At 37.2% G+C, this 22,807-nt stretch overlaps 1 protein-coding gene across 1 annotated transcript in view; it reads right to left on the bottom strand.

The window, feature by feature from the left end:
- The window catches only part of LOC109833596 (exportin-T), a 22,265-nt gene continuing 789 nt past the window's right edge, over positions 1,332 to 22,807 (bottom strand). The window contains 14 exon segments of the mRNA XM_020401336.1: positions 1,332 to 1,622; positions 4,038 to 4,221; positions 5,093 to 5,239; positions 8,809 to 8,907; positions 9,007 to 9,072; positions 9,189 to 9,362; positions 17,432 to 17,596; positions 19,339 to 19,434; positions 19,507 to 19,569; positions 19,865 to 19,924; positions 20,163 to 20,267; positions 20,367 to 20,456; positions 20,544 to 20,639; positions 21,631 to 22,807. The exon segment at positions 21,631 to 22,807 is cut by the window's right edge and continues 291 nt beyond it. Of these exon segments, the coding sequence (XP_020256925.1) occupies positions 4,132 to 4,221; positions 5,093 to 5,239; positions 8,809 to 8,907; positions 9,007 to 9,072; positions 9,189 to 9,362; positions 17,432 to 17,596; positions 19,339 to 19,434; positions 19,507 to 19,569; positions 19,865 to 19,924; positions 20,163 to 20,267; positions 20,367 to 20,456; positions 20,544 to 20,639; positions 21,631 to 22,807 (2,428 nt within the window). The 3' untranslated portion in view covers positions 1,332 to 1,622; positions 4,038 to 4,131.

Here is a 22,807-nt window from a genome sequence, read left to right as displayed (position 1 = left end):
GTGATGAGCTCTAGCCGGAAAACTTATCGCCGACGAGAAAAATGGCTTTGATGGTAAGTTAAATGAATTAAAATGCCTTAAAACAGGTTTGCCTAGTTAAAATACCTTCTTGGTAAATGGGGTGGAATTAAAATACCAATATGGGTATTTAGCCATAATATATTGAACTTAACGGGAACCAAAGCAAGTAGCGTAAGTGTTCTTTCACTTAATTTCGCTTCACATTATACTGATTGAGTCCAGCCTAGTGACACCTTTGGTCGTTCATATTCGTATTCGAAAAATGATATTAGCATGCATATACATTAGCTGGGTATACAAGAAAATTGCCTTCCAATCCAAAATTTCTTCATGGGTCGTTGAAAGTTATTAAGAACCTAACAAGTTGACTAATTGACCGAATGTATTTAATTTTGGTTCATATTGTTGACAATAACGAATATATCGATATAAGATGGTGTAGGACAAGATCCTCCATTTTACTGCCAGACGTATGACCAATTTGCACTTCAATACTAATCAAATGGTCCTAAGGGTTCAATAACTAGAGTATTATGATGTAATGCCAATTCCTTTTCAAGCTAAATAGGTTAGCAATTAGTCAAGAGAGGTTATTAACTTCAAAAAGGCTGTAGTTGGCCTGTCATGTCTCAATGCTTGTGAGCAGCTGTAAATGGCATAAGAAGCACCTGTAATGTTTCATACCTCACTCTTGGTAAAAATCAAATCGAGTGGGTGAAACCTTGGGGAAATGTTCATTACACTTGGAACCTTGACCATTCTCAAATACCCACCAATTTCAAGCCTATAAATGCATCTAGTTGGATAATTGCATGGTCGAAAAGAAAGACGGAGATGTAGTTACTTGTTAACAAGTTAATCTACATATTATTCTTTAATAATCGGGGGAAAACACACTGTAGAAGTTGTGCCCTCTAAGCTATGTAAATATACTGGCTAATGAAAATGACATCTCTCTCTCTCTCTCTAAACTTTTCGTCGCGGATCATATCCCATGATAGCTAGTAGCTACTAAGATTTGTAGCCGAAGTATCCATCAGCAACAACATCGATCGAACCTCCCTCTCACAGTAAAAAACTGGCGGAAATGCAGAATTCTTCCTTTATCTCCAAGAATCCATCAAACTTTCTCATATATAAAAAGAATTACAAATCGGAGCGGAGCAACTCATTCATCAAACATGATTACTTGCATTATTCAAACAATTAGGTTACGCCCATAGACCTGCACCCATCCCAAGAGTCAAACACAATTACAAAATAAATGGCCAAAAGTCCACGGGTCCGAAGCTCAGAAAGTTGCCAGCTTAAAAGTCATAAAAAATTACCTTGAAGGAAAAAAGGTAAAATGCTACAGAACTTTCATTTCATCTATTGTTTTAGCATAACTTATGATTCTGAAGGGAATAGGATTACACCTTTAAAGGTGACAAAAAAAATTTGACCCAAAAAACAGAGGACGAGCAATAGGCTTCTTGTGGAAAAGGGAGAATATACAGGAATAAAACTTATCATCAAGCCTCAAATTTACACTCATCAAGCACCAACACCAGCAGAGAGCGCCACCAATAATAAAAAAACCACTCCCGAGAAATTTACATCTGCATTAAAAAATAAAAATTCGCAAACAAAAGGTGTGAGATCCCAATCTCTAAAAATCTAAAAAACCATTCTCTAATTTCAATGCTCTTAAACGGGATAAAGAAACTAGAATCCTGAAAAAACAATATGTTCAATGAATCACCTTGATGACAAACAATAACATCTTTTAAGTGCCTATCGTTCAAAGCTGGCTTCAAATCTTAGCATATTGAAGGCCTGGTGTAGAAGGCCCCGTCAATAATTTGAATTTAAAATGGTAATTAAGTTAGAAGGTATTGGTTTTTTTTCTCATGAAATTGTACAGTGAATTCATTTTTTTGGTTATTTAATATCAATTTTTAGAAATGAAGGTTTTCTTTTAAATGCAGAAACTACATCATTTACTGTTATAGAGTTTTATTTAATGGATTTAAAATATGATAATTTTCAGTCTGTTGTGTGATGAGAATATAAACATTGAATTTTCATGTGCATTAAAGATTCTTTAAGCCAATTAAACATGAAATTATTTCCATTCAGTAGTCTGTAACCTAGCATATAATAGAAAAGAAACTAAAAGTTTTCTCAATTTTTGATAGGTTGCACAGCAAATTAGATTGCAAACGAGGCCTCTAAAAAACAATCTAGCATGGATAAAGAAGAGCATCTAGTTATAACTAATACCTTATTATCTCAAAGAATGACAGAGTTGTTTATAAAAAAATTAACATCCTGCAACGAGCATTACATGACAAATCTATACAATATACTAAATAATACCCTGAAATACGTGTCAAAATTCTAAAGCATTTGACACGTGTCAAAATTTTAGAGCATATATATCTAATGTACTAAAACAGGGCTTGAAGTTGCCACTTGGCAACTTCTAAGAGCTTCCTCTCCTTGTATTCTAAATATTAATTATAATTATTAATAATATAGTAATTAAAATTTTTTCGATCTCTTCGCCTTAAAAAAGTCCTCTAATATCATTCAAGTTCTCTGTGCATGTTCTAAAAAACGCTTAATTGCTAGATTTGTCTCTTTATCTTCTATGTATTAATTATATTTAATAATTTAATAATAAACATCTTTATCTCTTTTTTTAGGTCCTCAAATATCATTCTAACTCTCTATGTATGTTCCAAAAAATGCCCTTTGATATCATTCTAAGAGCTTTGCCTCTTTATCTTGTAAATATTAATTAATAATAATCAATAATTTAATAATTAATCATTTTCAATCTCTTCGTCTAAAAACATATCCTCTAATATCATTTAAGTTTTCTATGTATGTTCCAAAAAACGCTTCATTGCTGGATTTGTCTATGAATCTTCTATGTAGTAATTATATTTAATAATTTGATAATTAACTTTTTTCTCTTTGCCTGAAAATGTCGTCTAATATCATTCCAGTTCTTTGTGTATGTTCCAAAAAACGCTTCATTGCTCTACCGTCAATTTAACATTCATTGACATTAGTATTTATCCTTAATTATATTTTATTCTCGTGCGTTTCTCTCAACTTATCTTCTTCTGCATTTAATAAAAACTTTACCGTTTCCAAAAAAATGGAGTGCTCCCCCTCCCTCCCTCCCTCCCTCCCACAACATCCAATCCCCCTTAACTCAATGCTTAGCACAGATGAAGAGAAGTGGGATCTCTTAACCGATTTAATTGAATAAAATAGTATTTTCTTTCTACATTAATGCTTTTCCCCCTTGTAGTACTGGGTTGTACCAATTTTTGCTTATAGGTTGATATTTTTCTTCATTGTTTTTCTAATTAAACATTATGGCTTACCCCCCCCCACGCCCACCCCACCCACCCACACACAGCGGCACAGTTGGATGTTCCATAGCCTTTGCAATGTCGAAAAGATAAACACATAAACCGGTGCATACTTAGTAGTTAATAAGTTACAAATAGATCATAACTTTGTAAATTGCTCATTCATTTAATGTTGTCGCCTAATTACATCATCTTTTGCTAGATTATGGACTTTTAAAAGTGCGCTGCTAGTTAGGGTGGTTGCCCTAGTTTTCTGTCAACAAGAAACTGGACAATATACGTAACTTGAAGAGATTTGTTTAGAAATTATCACAAGCTAAATATGCTATATAACAGTTGTTAGTCCGAAATTCATGATACATGGAGTAATTTCATTGGCTCAATATTTTTCCACAATTGAGCAATTTATGGAAAAAATTTAAGTGCCAATTGAGGGGAAAAAAGAGTTGTTAACTTGTTATTTATTTTTTAACAAGTCATTATCTTTATAATTAAATTATTTATCTTCTATCTAACAAAAAATTGTTTATCTTTTTATAATATATAATATAAAAAGATTCCCGCAGCATGGCGCAGGTATGGCACTAGTTAGCTACTATAATACATGCTGGAAGGAAACTATAATGCCAGTCCTGGAGTCCTCACCTGAATTTGAACAACAGCCTGCTCTCTGAAAAACTACAGGGTACTAGTTGAAAACTTCATCGCTGACCTAAGGAAACCAAACAAAACACTGATGCTATCTGAAAACAAGGCTGCCATTCTGCTGCTGTCTCAACTTTTCAATAAGAGATTGATAGAAAGATTTTAATGCCTTGATATCACTACCCTGCTGAAAAGAGAGGAAGATATATTGGAGAGAAGATATAAGTTACATATGGGGAAAACAATTATTGGCAATACTAAAGACAATGAGAAGGAGCAGCAAATGTTCTTAAGTGCCTACAAGAATAGAAACTCAGGCAGCAACAAAGGGCCGGTCAACACAAACCAATCTAAACAGTGAAAAAATTGTAAAAATAGTGTCTTAAATCCCACAGGCTGCCATCAAATTTAGAAAAAATATCTAGTATTTGCCGAAACTCAAATAGCAACAAAGGGCTAATCAACATAAACCTGACTAGAACTTATTATAAACCTGACTAGAACTTATTAGGCAAGCTAATAGCAGATTTTGAGAGAATAAAATGGGCACATGAAGTACCTACCAAACTTCAAATGAGTTTGTGCCTACACCAATCTAAAGAATGAAAAATTATAAAAATATCGTGTCTTAAATTACAGAGGCTGCCATCGAACTTACAAAATATATATAGTATTTAACTACTCAACATGAATTAGGATTAAGATCAGATTTGTAGATCCCAATCAAATATCCACAGAATGTTCTTTAGGTTTGGACACGGAGAGATAGAGAGCTAATCTTGGCCCCAAACCAACCAATTTGACCAAGTTCCAAAGGTAGTAGTGACTATTTTTTCATAAAGTCATATAAAAGTGTTCAGGCTTGGAAACATATACTGTTCTATTTCTGGATAACTCAAGGACTGAAGAATACTATAGCCAAATTGAAATCTCTTAGAATCTTTTGTATATTAAATGTTACCTATCGCCACAAAGTGTGAAAAATCCTAGTGTCATCCAATGACAATGACATATAACAGATGTTAAATTAATCATAAAGTTAATACTTCTTGAACCTGGAATTTTTGGTAGTACTGCTCCGCTAGATCCTGTGGACAATGCGCTGTTGAGAGAGTTTGTGACACAAAATGAACAAGAAAATCCTCACCAAACTTCTCATACATCACTTTTTGTGCCATCACAATTTCCCCCAAAAGAACAAGCTGCAAAACAGGAATAAAGCAATAGTTCTTAAAAAGGGGCAGAAGTAATACAGACGTCAGAGAAAGTAGAATGTTTTTGGATAATAAACATAGGTAGTGTCAGTAAATCAAAACAAAAAAAACTATTCTTGATATTGAACCAAATTCAGTTCTAAATCAAGTCATGCAGCTGGACGAGCGTATTGAAAGTTCATGTCTAGGGACATGCTAGCATAAGCCAGGATCAGGAAGTTCATGCATATAAATTTTACATTCAGAGGTTTCCCCATAAAGAAATGATACCCAAAAACAAAAAATAGAGAAGACACACAAACACACACCCACCCCCACCCCTTCAAACCCATGGAAAGCATGTGCTTTCGCAAAAGAACCCTCGATTTGAAAATCAAGAGAGTTTGTCAAACAAACATACTTCCTTAGATGGGTTTACGACCCCATATCTAAATCGTGTTAACGTCTATACAGACCTTAATTTGCCGAGGAAAATGTAATCCCCCGGTCTTTTCAATAACAAGGTTCAAGCTCTATCGACTAATTATACCATGTGTTTTAAGCAGATGTTAAGAATAAAAAAGACTGTTCAGTAGAACTGATCAATGTAATATTTGGCAGATCTGATCTACTTGAATGTTAACTGCAACTATAGTCTTTATAAATACAAGCTATATGATTAATCTTCAATTAGCACTTTAAACCAATATGCAGATGCTTTAACTACAGATGGAATGTCAGAATCTTCACATAGTTCATGGATGATGGCACGATGCACAAGTGGTCCTTTTCAAAAGAAGAAGTGTCTCCAAACATATACATTCTTTATACTACTATAATAAACATCTAAACAACAATGTACAATACTACCAGAAGAAAGGAGAAACTAATATCCTTCAGCATGGGTAGTCTCAGTGAACCATGGGCATTTTTCTCAGAGTAAACCATTTCAACTCTAATCTATACATCTCCTAGCCAACTTGTATTAATGTGCTATTTCAAGCAAATTCTTCTGTTTTCTTTGCCTTCCCCCAAGCATGTGATGCTTAAGCCTTTAGCGCCAACGTGATTCACGGCATCCAAATGCCCATCTATTTTTCTTTCTCCCTAGACCAGCTTCCTTAACTCTTCCCTTCCACATTTTCTAACTAATAAATTGATAATTATGAAGTGTCAAGACCTATTAGACTATAATTCTTTCATCTTAACAGTAAAGTGCACAAAAATATCTGTATTCGTTTGGATACGGATATGGTTACTAAAATCGATAACCGATAGGATATGGTTACTTTTACAGTGAAACATCCGGTTCCATATTCAAAATATCTGAATACATATTTGTCAGATTGCTGCAACAGGTTTAATTCAGATATAACGAACACGTTAATGAACTCTTACGCATCATATGAACTATATTTGTTTCAATATTATCTAGTTTGCTCATATCTATTTTGTATCCCCATGTATATCCGCTTATAGTACGCGCATGCATATCCCTATATGAATCCGTATTTAGCGAACATGGCTATGAATTTTCCTTACCAAAGCATATATGTTTTCGTTTCCTATATTTACCTGTAATTGGTATGCAGATATGGACATAGTATCAATATGTATCATATCCGAGCCGTATCCGGACCGTTTGCAACCCTACTTGACAATATTACCATAACACTAACTCCTTTTTGTTTATGTATATTATTAATAAATATGGATACATTCTGTTAGCCAATTTGAGACATGAATACACAGCTACATATACATATTTTATTCATAATAAGCATGTGCTTTGCTTCTATCAGTACATAAAAACCCTAATTTAATATGTTGATCTATAATTATTTTTTATCAGAAAGGGCAAAACACGACAACACATTCCATATTATATAATATTTGAGTTAAATGCTAGTCTATCGAACTTGCAAATGTTGGAAATGGATGGGCATGTGCCATGTCCAAGTGTACCATTTTTTGACAATGGAAGTGTCCAACATTCATAGGTTTGTGTACAATTCCTACCCCTTTTCTGAAAAAAGAACCAATACACAGTCCGTGAAATTGATGGACTTAAAAGTGACTATAATAAGCTGTAATTAATATCGACATGGATTATAATTTGGAAAAAAAATAAAGGATGTACTGAAGGTTCTAGGGAATACATTACACAGAAACTCGAAACCTGTAACAAGTCAAATACTACAGAAGGCAAATGTTTCACTGCTTCCATAACTTTACAGAATACCATTCATGCACATTCTACTATTCTCAAGTAACCAACCCTCCCTTCTATTCCCTCCAACCCAAGAAAACAAAACAAAACCATCCAAGAGCAATAAACAAACCCCCTTACCAAAGAAGCTTAGATTAATATCCCCTCATCCTCAAACATAAATCCAACATATTGATGGGAAGTAATCAGGCCCAACCTAGAGTTAATAGACATTAAACAATGAATAGGAACCAGTTTTAACCATAAAAGCTTAAGGTGTTAGGTATTGACCCCAACTTCTATTTTGAACTCATCACTCTCTTATCCTGCCCGATGTGGGACTATACTCACATATGAAACCTTAACATTCTTCCCCCATTCATTTGTGAGTAGAAGTGGCAACCGACATGGCTGCCAACATCTTCCTAACGTAGGCGGAAGCTTCATATGTTTAACTAAACTATTGCCTACATCAGCAACCTCAATGCGTCAGGGCCATCATTGCCGCGTCGCGGCTTTAGAAGCGGCCAGGAATGCCCCCCCCCCCCCCCCCCCCCCCCCCCCCCCCCGCAAAAAAAAAAACTTTAAATCTCGGTTTACACCGGCACGCCTCATGCTGTTAGGCGCCATCATGTGCGAGCTTATGAAGTGCCAGGAATGGGGCCCACCCACCCCCCCAAAAAAACCCCGCGGGGGCATTGAGCAAAAGCTCAAGTGCTACAGCCCACAAGCCAAAGCCCAAACCTAAAGCTCAGATGCCACATGCTTTTGCCTCCCATCCACCCCCACCCCCAAAAAAACTTTAAATCATGGCTATGTCATGCCAACTATCCTGAGTAATCACCATATGTGGATTTCCACCGTACATGCACTAAACTTGACCTTAGTCAACCTGCTGACGCCTTTGAGCTTCACATCTGACCTTATGACACAAAACTGGCACTGATAGTCCGATACCAATTGATAAGGAGTAATTTGGTCCATCCTAGAGTTCATGGACTATACTCACACATGAATCCGTAAAACATATGACTTCAATCTGGTAATTTTCTGATTTGACAGATGAGTTTAAAATCTTTGGTGATTGAGACAAATTATTCATGGATTCACCAAAATACAAATCTCAGAATGACTTGCCAAAGTGGTATGTTCAGACTACGGTAAAACACAGCATGTGCTGATACTTCACTGCAGAGTAATAGTCCATGAATTCAATCAAGGATCATAAATGTCTAATTATTACAGCTGGTATAGAATCCAAGGAAGATGTATATTATAAAATATAATCTTAAGAACCAAGGTGAGCCATAAAGAATTTGATGCAAAAGTTTAAGATATATAACAGAGAATATGAGTTAAGATAATTTACAGTATTGGCGTCACGGAGCTCAAATGACTTGTCAAGAACACTGTAAAAGCAGCAATTTGATGCAAATTTCTCAATCATAAAGCTCCGGAAGCCAGGAACCTGAGAAGATTAAGAAAAGCTTGCACATAAGCAAACGAATATAAAATCAGGTTTAGCAGTTACATCAATTGCTGGAACAATGTTAGAAAAGGTGAATACCTTATCTTCACCATTATATTTTGCACACCAATCTTTCACAAGTTTGACAAAAATCTGAACACACATCTGAAAGTAGGCATCAAATCATTAGGTTTGTTATTATTCAATATGGCGGTAAAAAAAATGGATAATAGCATTAGCAACAGTACAAGAAACTTTGTAACACATTAATACTATCATACCTTCCTCACAACAACATCTTTGTGACTGCAAGAAGCTAACAGCAACAACTGCATTATAGCATCCAGATATCCTCTACTATTTGGAACTAGAAAAATTGAAGAGAGATTGTGTGTTGCCATAACATGAAGAAAGGTATACAATGTTCGCTGTAACTCTTGTAATTCACGTATCTCCTAAATGATTCAGAAAACAAGGCAATACATATCACCAAAATTGACGGATACTGGTCAACTTTGAAAGAAAATGTTTCAGAAACAAATTAGCAACTTACACAACTTAAATCTTCATTTTTTTTATTGCAAAAGTTCAAGGAAAATTTAAAGACAAAATGACAAGGATGTACATAAACTTATAAACATAAATTAACATGGAAATATTAATAAAATTAAGCGCATTGTAGGAAGTGGAATTTAAAATGATAGGAAAAAATTTCTTTCAAGGTGAAGGTATAACCCTTCGAAGAAGGTAATAAGAATTTGAACTAGTAAATCTGAACTTTTGATGAAAGGTGTAGGCGTCAAAAAATGCTGAAAGATATCCAAATACAGCTCAAGAGGAAATCAACCAAAAAGGCACAAGTCTTTACTGTCTCGCACGCGAGACAGACTTGACTGTCTCGCCGTGTGAGACAGTCTTTACTGTCTCGCGGGCGAGACAGACTTTTACTGTCTCGCCCACGCGAGACAGTCTTTGCTGTCTCGCCCACGCGAGACAGTCTTTGCTGTCGTCTCGCGAACCTGTTTTTTGCCAACTGTTCTTGGAGGTTATAAATACCCTCCTAAGGCCATTTTTCCAGAGGCTGATCATTGTGAGTACTTCAGAGCAATCCAGAGCAATCCAGAGCAGAGAGAGAGAGCAGAGGTGCTGATCTTACGGCCAATCCTTGATAATCAGGCTTTGACTTGATTTCAAGAAGAACGACTATCTTACATCGATAAGATATCGTTTCAATTTCTCACTTCGATAAACGAAGTCAGAATCATAAACCCCTCACGGTTCAATCAGAATCTGTGATTTGGTGGTCCACGAGTCAAAGCGCTCCCGGCACAGGCAAAGATCCCACGAAAGCAGTGATCCAAACAACGATCCTGCGTTTATTTTCTCAAGAGTTGTAATTTTCTTTTTGTTGTGTAAAAGAGTCTTATAAAAAGGCTGTTTTCTTTGAATTTATTGTAATCGACCGAAGATATAATGAATTCGACAACAAATTCGACTTTTGGCGAAAACAAACTGGCGACCACAGTGGGAGCCAACGGTCTCGCTGCCGAGACCGTCGTGTCGCAGCCGATCAAGATTCCAGTTGAATCCATGGTCGAATACGAATTCGACCAAACCAAGTTTGAGGAATATTTCTCATCATCCTCTTCAAGATCTTCAGTATCTCGCAAGTACAAGAGGATCTCACAATTGAGGAAGACTTACATGCCAAAGAAGGCACAAGATGAAGACTCTCGCTTGATTGTTGCTGAGAATTTCACTCGCAACACCTCTGCTCACAATGGCTCTTATCTAGTTAAAGAGTCATCGAATCAAAGTCAGCCGGCATTGACAAAAAGAGCTCGTCAGAGACAACGCCAACGTCGTGCTCGCCAATTGGCTAAGGCCTTGGAACAAACCGACGGGGTTCGTTACCACGCGGACCTAGAGTCGAGGAGACATCGAGTGGTTCAGTTGTCTCAACAACCAATCACTCGTATCTCTGCTAAAACAACGACGGAGGAATGGACTATTGTCAAAAAGACTCGTTCGACCCTCAAAGAGCGTATACAAAAACGTCGTGCAAAAGCTGCTAATGCCAATGCTCTCTCACAACAAAGACGAGAAAAGAGGAAGGAAATGGTGACCAAAGAATCACCAAAATTTCGTCAAGTTTGGATTCCAAAGTCTGGACTTATGCAAAATCAGCATTCGGAGCCCGTTAAGACCCCATACCCGCAAATGGGTGGTTTCAGACGTGCGACCCCCAACATAACCTTGGATCGCTCAAAAACAAAAATAAAGTGTCCTGAGAATGCCAACAAGGTTTTATACCCCCAGAAGAAGACGCATTCACCAAATGATATCGTCATACCTGGGAGATCATACCAACAGACGATACGATTTTTTGGCAATCATACCGATGAATCGTATTATCAAGTTGAAGTTGTGAATAATTTTCGAAAGAGAGTTATTCGAGAGATAAACTCTCGTTGTTCCTGTGCGCGACTCGTTAAAATAGCATTATCAGAATGTGACTGTTTCAAACGAGAAGTCATCCCACGAAAAGTCTCTGTATTATCGAAACCTAAGTCGAGACATTTCCGCAAAAGAAGAGCAGCTGTCCAAAATAATGAATTCCCTGAAGTCACCATCAACGTGGCTGATAGAAGAAAGTCTAAACAGCATTCAAGTGACTCAAATCCAGACTTTTCCCCGAAAGGAAAAGTCAATCCAAGAATTGCTCAAAGGATGTCTCGACTCCAATTAGGAGCTATCAGACGCAGAGACTACAAGAGAATGCAAGAAGGAATGTCCTCGGAGGATGAATTCTCGGACACTTATTCTGCAATCGCTTCTGATGATACAATGTCTAGCACAGGACAAATCAGAGAAGTATTCACAATCACTGCTGATCAGTTCACTCAAATACTTCAGGAAGCTCTAGCCAAACAACGTGAAGAAATTAGAGCTGAAGTGAAGACAGAAATGAAGTTGGCTATCCAACAAATGAGAGAACTGTTAACTCAACAGCCTCAACCTCCTGAGTCCAATCAGCGATTTGAATCCAGCCACCACACTCGGAATGTTGTAGATGACAGTGATCCAGAGGTGGATGAAGTCATTATGGCTGATACACCTCCCAATGGCAATAACGCTGGGGGTGGTTTAACGGATCCTCCCAATAACGATATTGGGGGTGGTTCAATAGCACCTCTCACTGGGGGTGGTCCAATTATCTTTACTCGACATCATTCAGAAAGAAATGAAGACGATGACGGGAAAATGCAAAAACTTGAAGACAAAATCAATGCTTTGATGTATCGACGGCTCAAGCCAGGGAGTATCAATTGCTGGGATGACATAGAAAGTTTGTTTCTCAACAACTTCTTTGATGATGACGCCGAAGTGTCAATCGGAACCCTTCTAGATGAGAAGCAAAAAGACGGAGAGTCAGTTGACAACTTTGTCAAACGTTTCCGTAACAAAGCAATGAATTACAGAGATCCTATCACGAAGGAGTTCATCCTGCAAACATGCCACAATAACCTCTCCATCGATGTATTGGAAGCTCTGGGGGTCGTGCCATCCACAACTTGGAAGGAGTTAAAATCTCGGGGTGAACAAGCTGAGCACTTTCTTAAAAGAAAGAAAGCTGAGAGAGGCCAACCAATGACATCTGCAATCATTGAGAATGCGACTCTCGATCCGAGGTTTCAATTGGAATATTCTTTTGAAGATGATGAAGCTCCAGCCATCTTGGAATACCTCCTCGCTAATGACAAAATCGAACTACCACCTATTAAAGATCAGGATGGTGCTAAGATGATTACAGATCCAAACTACTGTGCGTACCACAGAAGGGTTCTTCATCCCACCGAGATTTGCTTTGGACTCAAAAATAAGATCCAAGCCCTAATTGACTCCGGCGTCATAACGACGAAAGAAGTCGAGTAAAGACGACCATAAAACTCCATTGGGTACACGAGTATAAACTGTTTCCCCTCACTCCGAAAAGTATACGAGTATAAACTGCTCCTCGATACTCCAAAAGGTATATGAGTCTAAACTATTTCCTTTCCTTAACGGGAAGTTCATGGAGAATCCTATATTCTTAAGGATAACCCGAACATGCGACTAAGGATAACGAACCCCTCGTTACACTCAGTTTTGCGAAGAAAGCTGGGGGTGGATAATTCATGTAACGAGAAGTTCCCGGAAGAATGTTAAATGTAATTTTTTAGGGATAACCCGATCATTATGAACAAAGTGATAAACACTAAACTCCTACTATGACTTCCGAATACTCTTTTGCTGAGATGAGATTCGATCACCTCTTTAGATCAATCTTCCCTCACAAAATTCCCATTTTGGTCAAACCTTTAAACAGTTAGGACCAAAGCCAAAATCCCCTCTCGATTCGTTCCATGAACGAGAGGTCCACAAATTGAACGATCAAACCTTTAAACAGTTAGGATCGTCTTAAATTCCCATCTTGGTCAAACCTTTAAACAGTTAGGACCAAAGCCAAAATCCCCTCTCGATTCGTTCCATGAACGAGAGGTCCACAAATTGAACGATCAAACCTTTAAACAGTTAGGATCGTCTCAAATTCCCATCTTGGTCAAACCTTTAAACAGTTAGGACCAAAGCCAAAATCCCCTCTCGATTCGTTCCATGAACGAGAGGTCCACAAATTGAACGATCAAACCTTTAAACAGTTAGGATCGTCTCAAATTCCCATCTTGGTCAAACCTTTAAACAGTTAGGACCAAAGCCAAAATCCCCTCTCGATTCGTTCCATGAACGAGAGGTCCACAAATTGAACGATCAAACCTTTAAACAGTTAGGATCGTCTCAAATTCCCATCTTGGTCAAACCTTTAAACAGTTAGGACCAAAGCCAAAATCCCCTCTCGATTCGTTCCATGAACGAGAGGTCCACAAATTGAACGATCAAACCTTTAAACAGTTAGGATCGTCTCAAATTCCCATCTTGGTCAAACCTTTAAACAGTTAGGACCAAAGCCAAAATCCCCTCTCGATTCGTTCCATGAACGAGAGGTCCACAAATTGAACGATCAAACCTTTAAACAGTTAGGATCGTCTCAAATTCCCATCTTGGTCAAACCTTTAAACAGTTAGGACCAAAGCCAAAATCCCCTCTCGATTCGTTCCATGAACGAGAGGTCCACAAATTGAACGATCAAACCTTTAAACAGTTAGGATCGTCTCAAATTCCCATCTTGGTCAAACCTTTAAACAGTTAGGACCAAAGCCAAAATCCCCTCTTGATTCCTTCCATGAACAAGAGGTCCACCTTCGATTTGCGCAATCAAACCTATAAAAGTTAGGATTGCTTCAAATTTCAATTGATCAAACCTTATTCAGATTCTCTGAATAGAAATCCCAATTTAAATTTCCTTTGTACCAGGAGATAGAATATAAAATTCTTCCTCTCCGATTCCGGGTTTATCTCTACCAACAAACAAGAGATCAGGAGATAGAATATAAAATTCTTCCTCTCCGATTCCGGGTTTATCTCTACCAACAAACAAGAGATCAGGAGATAGAATATAAAATTCTTCCTCTCCATCATCGGGTTTATCTCTACCAACAAACAAGAGACCAGGAGATAGAATATAAAATTCTTCCTCTCCATCATCGGGTTTATCTCTACCAACAAACAAGAGACCAGGAGATAGAATATAAAATTCTTCCTCTCCGATTCTGGGTTCATCTCTACCAACAAAAAAGAGACCTGAATACTCCAATAGGTACACGAGTCTAAACTGTTTTCCTACCCTCAACAGGAAGTTTCTGGAGAATATTACTCAGAATATTCTTAAGAATAACCTGAGTACTCCAAATAGGTATAAGAGTCTAAATTGTTTCCCTATCCTCAACAGGAAGTTTCTGGAGAATATCAGTTAAAATATTCTTGAGAATAACCTGACTACCCCTAAACGGGTATATGCAGTATCAACTTGACGATAAGAGCTGATTTCACAAGTACAAGTTCCAGCTTTAAATCAAGATCTCTACAATGGACAAGCGATAAACGCGATGCCGAGAAGAATCTTAACTATTCTACAAAGCACTGAATAGATTGAGAGACAAAGAGATCAAAAGTTGAAGCCACCTACGGGTTCCTCTACACGATCTACTCAACCAAGCATTGAAAGGATCATAAGTAAGATCTATCTTATCCAAAGCATCCCAGAACTCCTCTATAAAAGATTGAGTCTGGAATACTTTGGAGGGGGTATCTGTAGGCGTCAAAAAATGCTGAAAGATATCCAAATACAGCTCAAGAGGAAATCATCCAAAAAGGCAGAAAAAACACAAGTCTTGACTGTCTCGCCGTGCGAGACAGACTTGACTGTCTCGCCGCGCGAGACAGTCTTTACTGTCTCGCGGGCGAGACAGACTTTTACTGTCTCGCCCACGCGAGACAGTCTTTGCTGTCTCGCCGTGCGAGACAGAATTTACTGTCTCGCACGTGAGACAGCTTTCAGATGGTCAAAACCGCCTTTGTAACTGCCCTACACGTGCCACTAACTGTTCAAGAACGTGGGAAACGTCGTGGGCGAGAATCACGTGGATAACTGCCAAAATAACGGAGTTTGAAACGTGGGAAAGCAGTTACATCGAAAACTGCCAGAAATGAGACAGTAAACACTGTCTCGCCCGTCGAGACAGCAAAAGCTGTCTCGCGAACCTGTTTTCTGCCAACTGTTCTTGGAGGTTATAAATACCCTCCTAAGGCCATTTTTTCAAGGGACGGATCATTGTGAGCACTTCAGAGCAATCCAGAGCAATCCAGAGCAGAGAGAGAGCAGAGGTGCTGATCTTACGGCCAATCCTTGAAATTGAGCTTTGACTTGATTTCAAGAAGAACGACTATCTTACATCGATAAGATATCGTTTCAATTTCTCACTTCGATAAACGAAGTCAGAATCATAAACCCCTCACGGTTCAATCAGAATCTGTGACTTGGTGGTCCACGAGTCAAAGCGCTCCCGGCACAGGCAAAGATCCCACGAAAGCAGTGATCCAAACAACGATCCTGCGTTTATTTTCTCAAGAGTTGTAATTTTCTTTTTGTTGTGTAAAAGAGTTATAAAAAGGCTGTTTTCTTTGAATTTATTGTAATCGACCGAAGATATAATGAATTCGACAACAAATTCGACTTTTGGCGAAAACAAAAGGTAGTAGAACCCAACAGCAACAAAAGCTAAGAAATTCAATTGCCCAAGGGGCACCTAGTGCCAAAGCCACCTCGCTCAGTTTATGCAGCCCGCCTGATTGGATTGCCTAGAAGTTAAGCACCTACCTAGACTGTTTTTACATAAATGATCATAGAACAAGAATGAAGAATGAGTATGTCTTTATATGTAAGTCGGTGTGTGTGCAAATTTGAAAGCCATCAGGGGTTTATATGCAGATTACTAGTTCATGATTTACATAGTTTCTCGGTGAGATTGGAAAACCTGAGACTATTTAAGTTAAATGGGTAGAAATCTAAATCTGGAGCATCATTCTATCCATATCAAACCAAATGCACGTTTCTCCAAACCCTAATAGAATGAGAAAATATAAAATGGCGCTTTTGCAGATGGTCTGATGTTCAAAAAAAAAATCTGAGAGGAAAAATATCGGTTGACACAGGTTAGACTTCCTCCCTGGGTTTGGTTTCCAAGTTGAATAATCAAACTTATTTTAAGTCCTCTCTTTCATATCTTTTTTTGGTGGGTCCCACAATGTTTAAGTTTTTTTGTTATACCCATTTATTTTGTTTAATTTAAAGTACTAGTTTGATTTGCTAATTTCTTCGATCTGGTTCAACCAAGTCCTATTTTCATCCCGTCCGAACCACTCCCCTTCAACTTCACTAACAAAAACATAACAGTATTTGGCCAACAATGGTCTATATACTGCAATAAACCATGCTTTTAAAATATCATCATACACATGATGAATTATCACCAACAAGTACACATCTGAAATGTTAAAGATGCTAAAACACAAGGTTAAGATTCTGCAAGAAAATTCACATTTATACATCACATAATTAACCAGCAAATCATTAGCGTTCAATATAACTACCATACAGAATGATTAGCATCTTGATAAGGAAGTAATGGGAGAGAACATGCTGGGAAATACAAAACCCATCCAGCAGTGACAAGTGAGTGATCATGCTTTCATCTTACAGAGATTATGCAGAAGAAACGTATATATTATATAATAAAATTTTCATTTTTTGCAGTGCATGACATCAGTCAGTTGAGGTAGATAAATTGTTTCTATAATCCATAAGTTCTAGTAAATTGATGTCTATTCCAGCAGTTCTAGTAGATTGAGAAGCTGACATGCAATAGGAAAACATTTGCACTTATAGTTGTGTTATTGTGTAATAGAATTAAATGTATGGAAGCGGTAAAAGACAAAAACTACATACTTTTGTAGTAAGTATAATCGAGATAAATTTGAGCAGATAGTCATAACACTACTATGACATAGCTTGAGTAGACATCCATACCTCAGTATTACAGCTAGAATCAGAAGGAAATGCATCACTTGAAAGAGTACTGAATAATCTACTTGCTATGGTAGGAAATATCTCTTCTAGCATAGCCGCCACAGAAATGTTGAATTTGCATATAACTTGATTGATTAGCACCAGAAACTCCACCATATCTTTTGGCTGCAAGCATCATTTTCATTATTAGAGTAAGGTAATTTTACATTCAAGCAGGTGATTTTTTCCCCTTTTTTCCAACAGGAAAAAGGTTAGGAAAGCTAAATTGTTGGCTCCTTAATTCACATCACAACAGCACCAATACTGAAGCAAAAGACCACAAGTAGAAGGACTTATGATAAATATAAAAAAATAAGTCACCAGATATTCATATAACGTCATTCTTTTTTGCTACTCTAGCTAAAAAGTATAGGGACACAAGAGTCCGGTATAAAATTTAGTAGGCAGGAAGGCTGACCTTATTACAGGTTAACCATGTCAAAACGAAGAGCAGACCAACAAAATCCTATATAGAGATAGACAGCTTTTTTTAAAATGTCTGCTTCTCTTTTCAGGCTTTTTATGGGGGTGGCAGCTGGGGTGGGGTTGGGTTGGGGTTGCATTCATCTCTGAGGAAGACACTTTTGACATTAACTCCACATAATATCATCTTAAAGAAAGCAGAATGAATGAAACTAATAATCAAAGAATGATACATGAACTACTAAACCAACACCAAAAATACTAATCAAAAGTGAATCTTCCTTAAGTTGCTAGGAAAGTTGCAGAAAATCATATAGACAAATTGCACAATGCGTCAGTGTTAACAAATGAGTGCAACGAATCTAAATCCAATGAAGAAAATATGCTCAAGGAACCATCTATTCCCCCTTTTATGTAAAGAGACAAACGTAAATGATGACAAAATTCACTCAATGGCTTTATAGAACTTGTTCAGGAAAACTTAGCAGACTATCTAGACTTTAAAATAAAAATAAAAGAGATAATTCTAGATAGAAATGTGTTGTTTTACATAATATGAAATCATTTTTTTCTTTGAATGTCTTTCGCGGAACAGGATGTAAAAAAACTCTCCCTTCTTCTGGTTGAATTTATGTTGATGAATCTACTCTCCAAATAAAGGCTAGACAAGAATTTGTGCATATACATTTGCATACTGTAATTACATATAAAAATTTGGTAGTGGCAAGCTACTTCTCAACTTGTAAATGCATATAAATGATTATATACCATATAGTAGACTATGAAGATTGGTGAATCAAATTCTTTTTTCCCCTACAATTTCACATCACAGCCTACTAGTAGATATCTCTTTCACACCTTTAGATTAAAGTACAGTTCAATATAGCAGCTTAATAAAGAGCACCAAACAGGCATCACATGCTACTAAGACAAACAATACCAGCATAGGAAAAATAAAAAGGTTCTTCCTAGAAATCACCTTTAAAATAGGGTCATTATATGGAAAACCAACTTTGTCGTCAATTATTAGTCAATACATAAACCACCTTTAAAGGGGTTTTGTGTTGCAATCTACCACATGGACCCACTTTTCAGTTTTTTTTTTTTTACGAAATGATTAGGTGATATATGCCAAATATAATGGAGAGATGATCCTCAATGGAAGTTAGGTGGGGCTAATTACTGAGAAAGCTCAACTGTAAATGGGTCCGTTTGGTTGATTGCAACCCAAAACCCCTTTTAAGGTGGTTTACATATTAATCGACAATCAAAGTTTGTTTCTATTTAATGACCTATTTTAAAGGTGGCTTCTAGAGTAAATACCTAAAATTAAAATAAAAGGCATGTGCATGTAAACTTAATTTTGAAATTGGAGAAGGACAAAATCTTCCTCAATGTATCATTCAAGTCTACAAATAACAGAATTATAAGACATTAAAACATACCTCACTCTCCATAAGTAATTGGTTTAATGCCACAGGAAGATAAGGGAAAACAGATGGTCCTAAAATATCAACCATCCGATGAAGAAAGGAAGTAATCTGTGATTCATTAAATTAAATCAGATAATCATTGCAATAAGAAAGCAAAGGAAGAAACAGTGCACCAGTTACCTTATTACGCAAGGGCTTCATATTTGGGAATGTAACAAGGACGCGAAGAAGAATATCCAGAGTCTGAAATTTAACAAATATAGAAATACTTCAGACACGTGCACACTAGTCAATTAGAAAAATTATATTATTTTCTATCCATTTTTAATGACACAGGAAAATGGTTGGTTTAGGAAAATATAATACACAGGCATATTAAACAGACACTACAATTACATGCAACTCAGTGAAACCTTGAAGCATAAATTCTGCCACATGTGTTAATGCATAAATTATTCTATATCTGCATGTCAATGCAAAAAGTATTCACTAACTATATGTAATGTATAAATGATAATTAAAAGCAGCCCCAACTTGCCTTCTTAAACATGATACCAATAGCTGGACGATTAGTTGTGACGAGCCGCTCGCTAAAGCCCTAGATCATAAGACAACACAAGGATTCAATATTTTGACAATGTATCAATAACCTAGTTAATACTGAGATTCTTAAAGCAGAACATCGAGGTTAAGTGAAGGTATAACCAAGGAAGAACTCAAAAAATTGACATATGAGAAGAACATATAGGTGAAAGTGAATTTTCCAACAGAAGTATGGTAATGGTTTTCCCTTTAATAAGAAGGATACTACTGCAGATGAAGAGATGGGAATCAACCTTGCTGAGAGCATTCAGTGCCATTATAATCTGTTGGAAGCTCACAACTTTTGCCGAAGATTCTTCTAGCCCCTGTGCTTTTGCTTCCAGGAGAAGTGATTCTACCTGTAAGTCAATCAAATCAAATATAGACTATCTAATGCACCAAAATGACACAAAGACAAGTGCTAAATCATTACACGGTGTTCTCAAACTCATCTTTACCTGCTGACACAGAGGGTTAAGCAATGCTGCTAAATACTCTGACTGTTTTTCTGGTGAAACATCCTCCATGCCGATCAATAGCCCAATTGCCTTTAAAACAAACAACACAGCTGTGGCTTATGGACAAAATAACCTATAGAGAACAAAACAGCATACTCCAAACAAAGAGCAACACACCTCAAAAGTGTGACTACCGTCTTCAGAAGAAGAGGACTTCAATTCTTTTGATGACCAATCCAAACATGTATAGCGACCTAGTGCATCTTGCAGGTTCTGCCCACCATGAGATACCCAGAACTAAGCATGGTCAAAAATTAAGCGTCTAAGATTAAATTGGTTAAGGTAGATTTGAAATTTGGGTAAAATTCATGAGACATTAGGAACTAGAAGGAATTATACTTTTTTCCGATTGAGCATGTATACCCTTAAAAATTTTATGAGGTACACAAACATATTTCATGTGAAAGATATGAATAGACAGATTAAAAATTTAGGTTTCCTTTAGTGGAGAAAATAGAAATAGGGTCTAATTTAAGGATGAGATGGAATTTGATTTGATATTTAAAATATAGCTATGCCTTCTTCACATTTTTAAAAAGATTTTTTACATGCCTCGTATTAGAAGGAAATGTATATAACATTATGTACGTTGTATGATATAAAGAGCAACATGTGAATTGCTAAAATTCAAGGACATAGATACTATACCCTTTGTATTAAGAAATAAGATAATGTAAAGAGTGCTAAAATACAACTTTTTTTTCCAAAAGAATTTAGAATGAAGTATCACTTTGCAGGATGAATAACATGGGTCAACAGTATTCAAATGCTTATGGTACCTTTCGCACTAAATGGACAGAAGGTACAAGAATAAACTGCAAAGAGACAATATAGTAGAAGATAGTAACTTAAAACGGATAGACTGACTTCTAGGGCAAAGGTTGTCATTCATATATTGGTTCGTCTAAGTATCATTTGTCACATTATTTCATAGAGATTGTGGAACTTTCTCATATAAGCTCTCTATAATTCAATTGTCTAAAAAAATCAACTAGGACCTGACTAAATAGTGGTTGTTTTGATAGCTAGTCATTAAAATTTACGCATGTTATTGAAATCCATGAATGTGTAGCTTATGCATAATTCACATGGTTTCTAGAATTCGAAGTATACTAGTGCTACAGGAAGGCAGCATTTGGGGGGGGAAAGGCAAAGCCACAACACACTATGTAGCTGAAATAAGGGAAATCATAAAGATATATACCTGAAGAATTGTTTCTATGAAAGGAACAAGCTTTGCCTTCAATAATTTCACAGCTCTCATGAATAGATAACTAGCCCGTCGACCCACATTGAGATTTGGATGACGAACTCCCCTCTCATCAAGAAACGCAGCCAACACACTGGGTATGTACTGTGTATTCTCATGCACAAACTTCAAATATCTTGTGACCGTCTCCAAATAAACAAGTGCCACAATCCTATGAGAATGGCAAGAGAACCTAGCTGATAATAGCATTGGGATCAACTCAGCCAACAACCCACTTCCAGACTTCATCTCTTCTTCGCTGATGGTCTCACCCAACTGATATAACAAAGAAAGAGTAGCCTCAACTTCCTCCACATTCTGATCTATAGAAGGAGCATTAGCTAGCAAATTCCTGATAAATAGCTTTGTGACATCCGGAGCAACTCTGCAAACTGACCGCAAAAGCGTGAACAGGTCCTTCCTATCTTCACCCATCTGATCTTCCTCTTCTTTACCAATTTTATCTGGGATATCAAGGTTCCTCCTATAACTGGGGTCATACTGAATCTGGGAATGAATCAATTCTAGTATCCTACCAATATAAAGCACTTGTTTCTCTGATGGAGATGATTTCAAAGCAGCCACGTAACTCGACAAGAATCCAACTATATTCCCTAGATCAGCTTCATCAGAGTTTTCCATAACATAAAAAACTGAAGGCAATGACTCCTCAACAAGCCCCATCCCCTCATTGGAACCCAACTTCTTATAACACTCCAAGGCCTCTGTTGCATACCCAGTGATCAAAGATCCAATCTTCAGCATAAACTCAGCATCCGTAAACACTCTGCTCAGCTGTGGCTTCAGCGTTTGAAGCAATCCCAGCTTCGATCGAGGATCCATTCTCTTGGACACAACCGCTAGGACACAACCAACAGCAGCTAACCTCAAATAATCCGGCAACTCCCCTGATTCTACAAGATTAAACAGCAAAGGAAGAAAAACATCATTAGCAACGAGGCCAATATCAATCCAGGCCACGTACTTTCTCATCGTTTCTAAAACCGCAGCAGCAAGATTAGGATCAGACAATCGATACGCATTCACCGCATCGAAAAAGAAGGAAACAATCTGAGGAACACACTGAGCTCTCATCGCATCCTTAACCCTACAAGCCGCCGAAATCTCCTCC

This window comes from Asparagus officinalis, chromosome 3 (assembly GCF_001876935.1).
Source record: "Asparagus officinalis chromosome 3, Aspof.V1, whole genome shotgun sequence".
Lineage (NCBI taxonomy): Eukaryota > Viridiplantae > Streptophyta > Magnoliopsida > Asparagales > Asparagaceae > Asparagus > Asparagus officinalis.
This window is presented reverse-complemented; position numbering and strand designations above follow the sequence as displayed.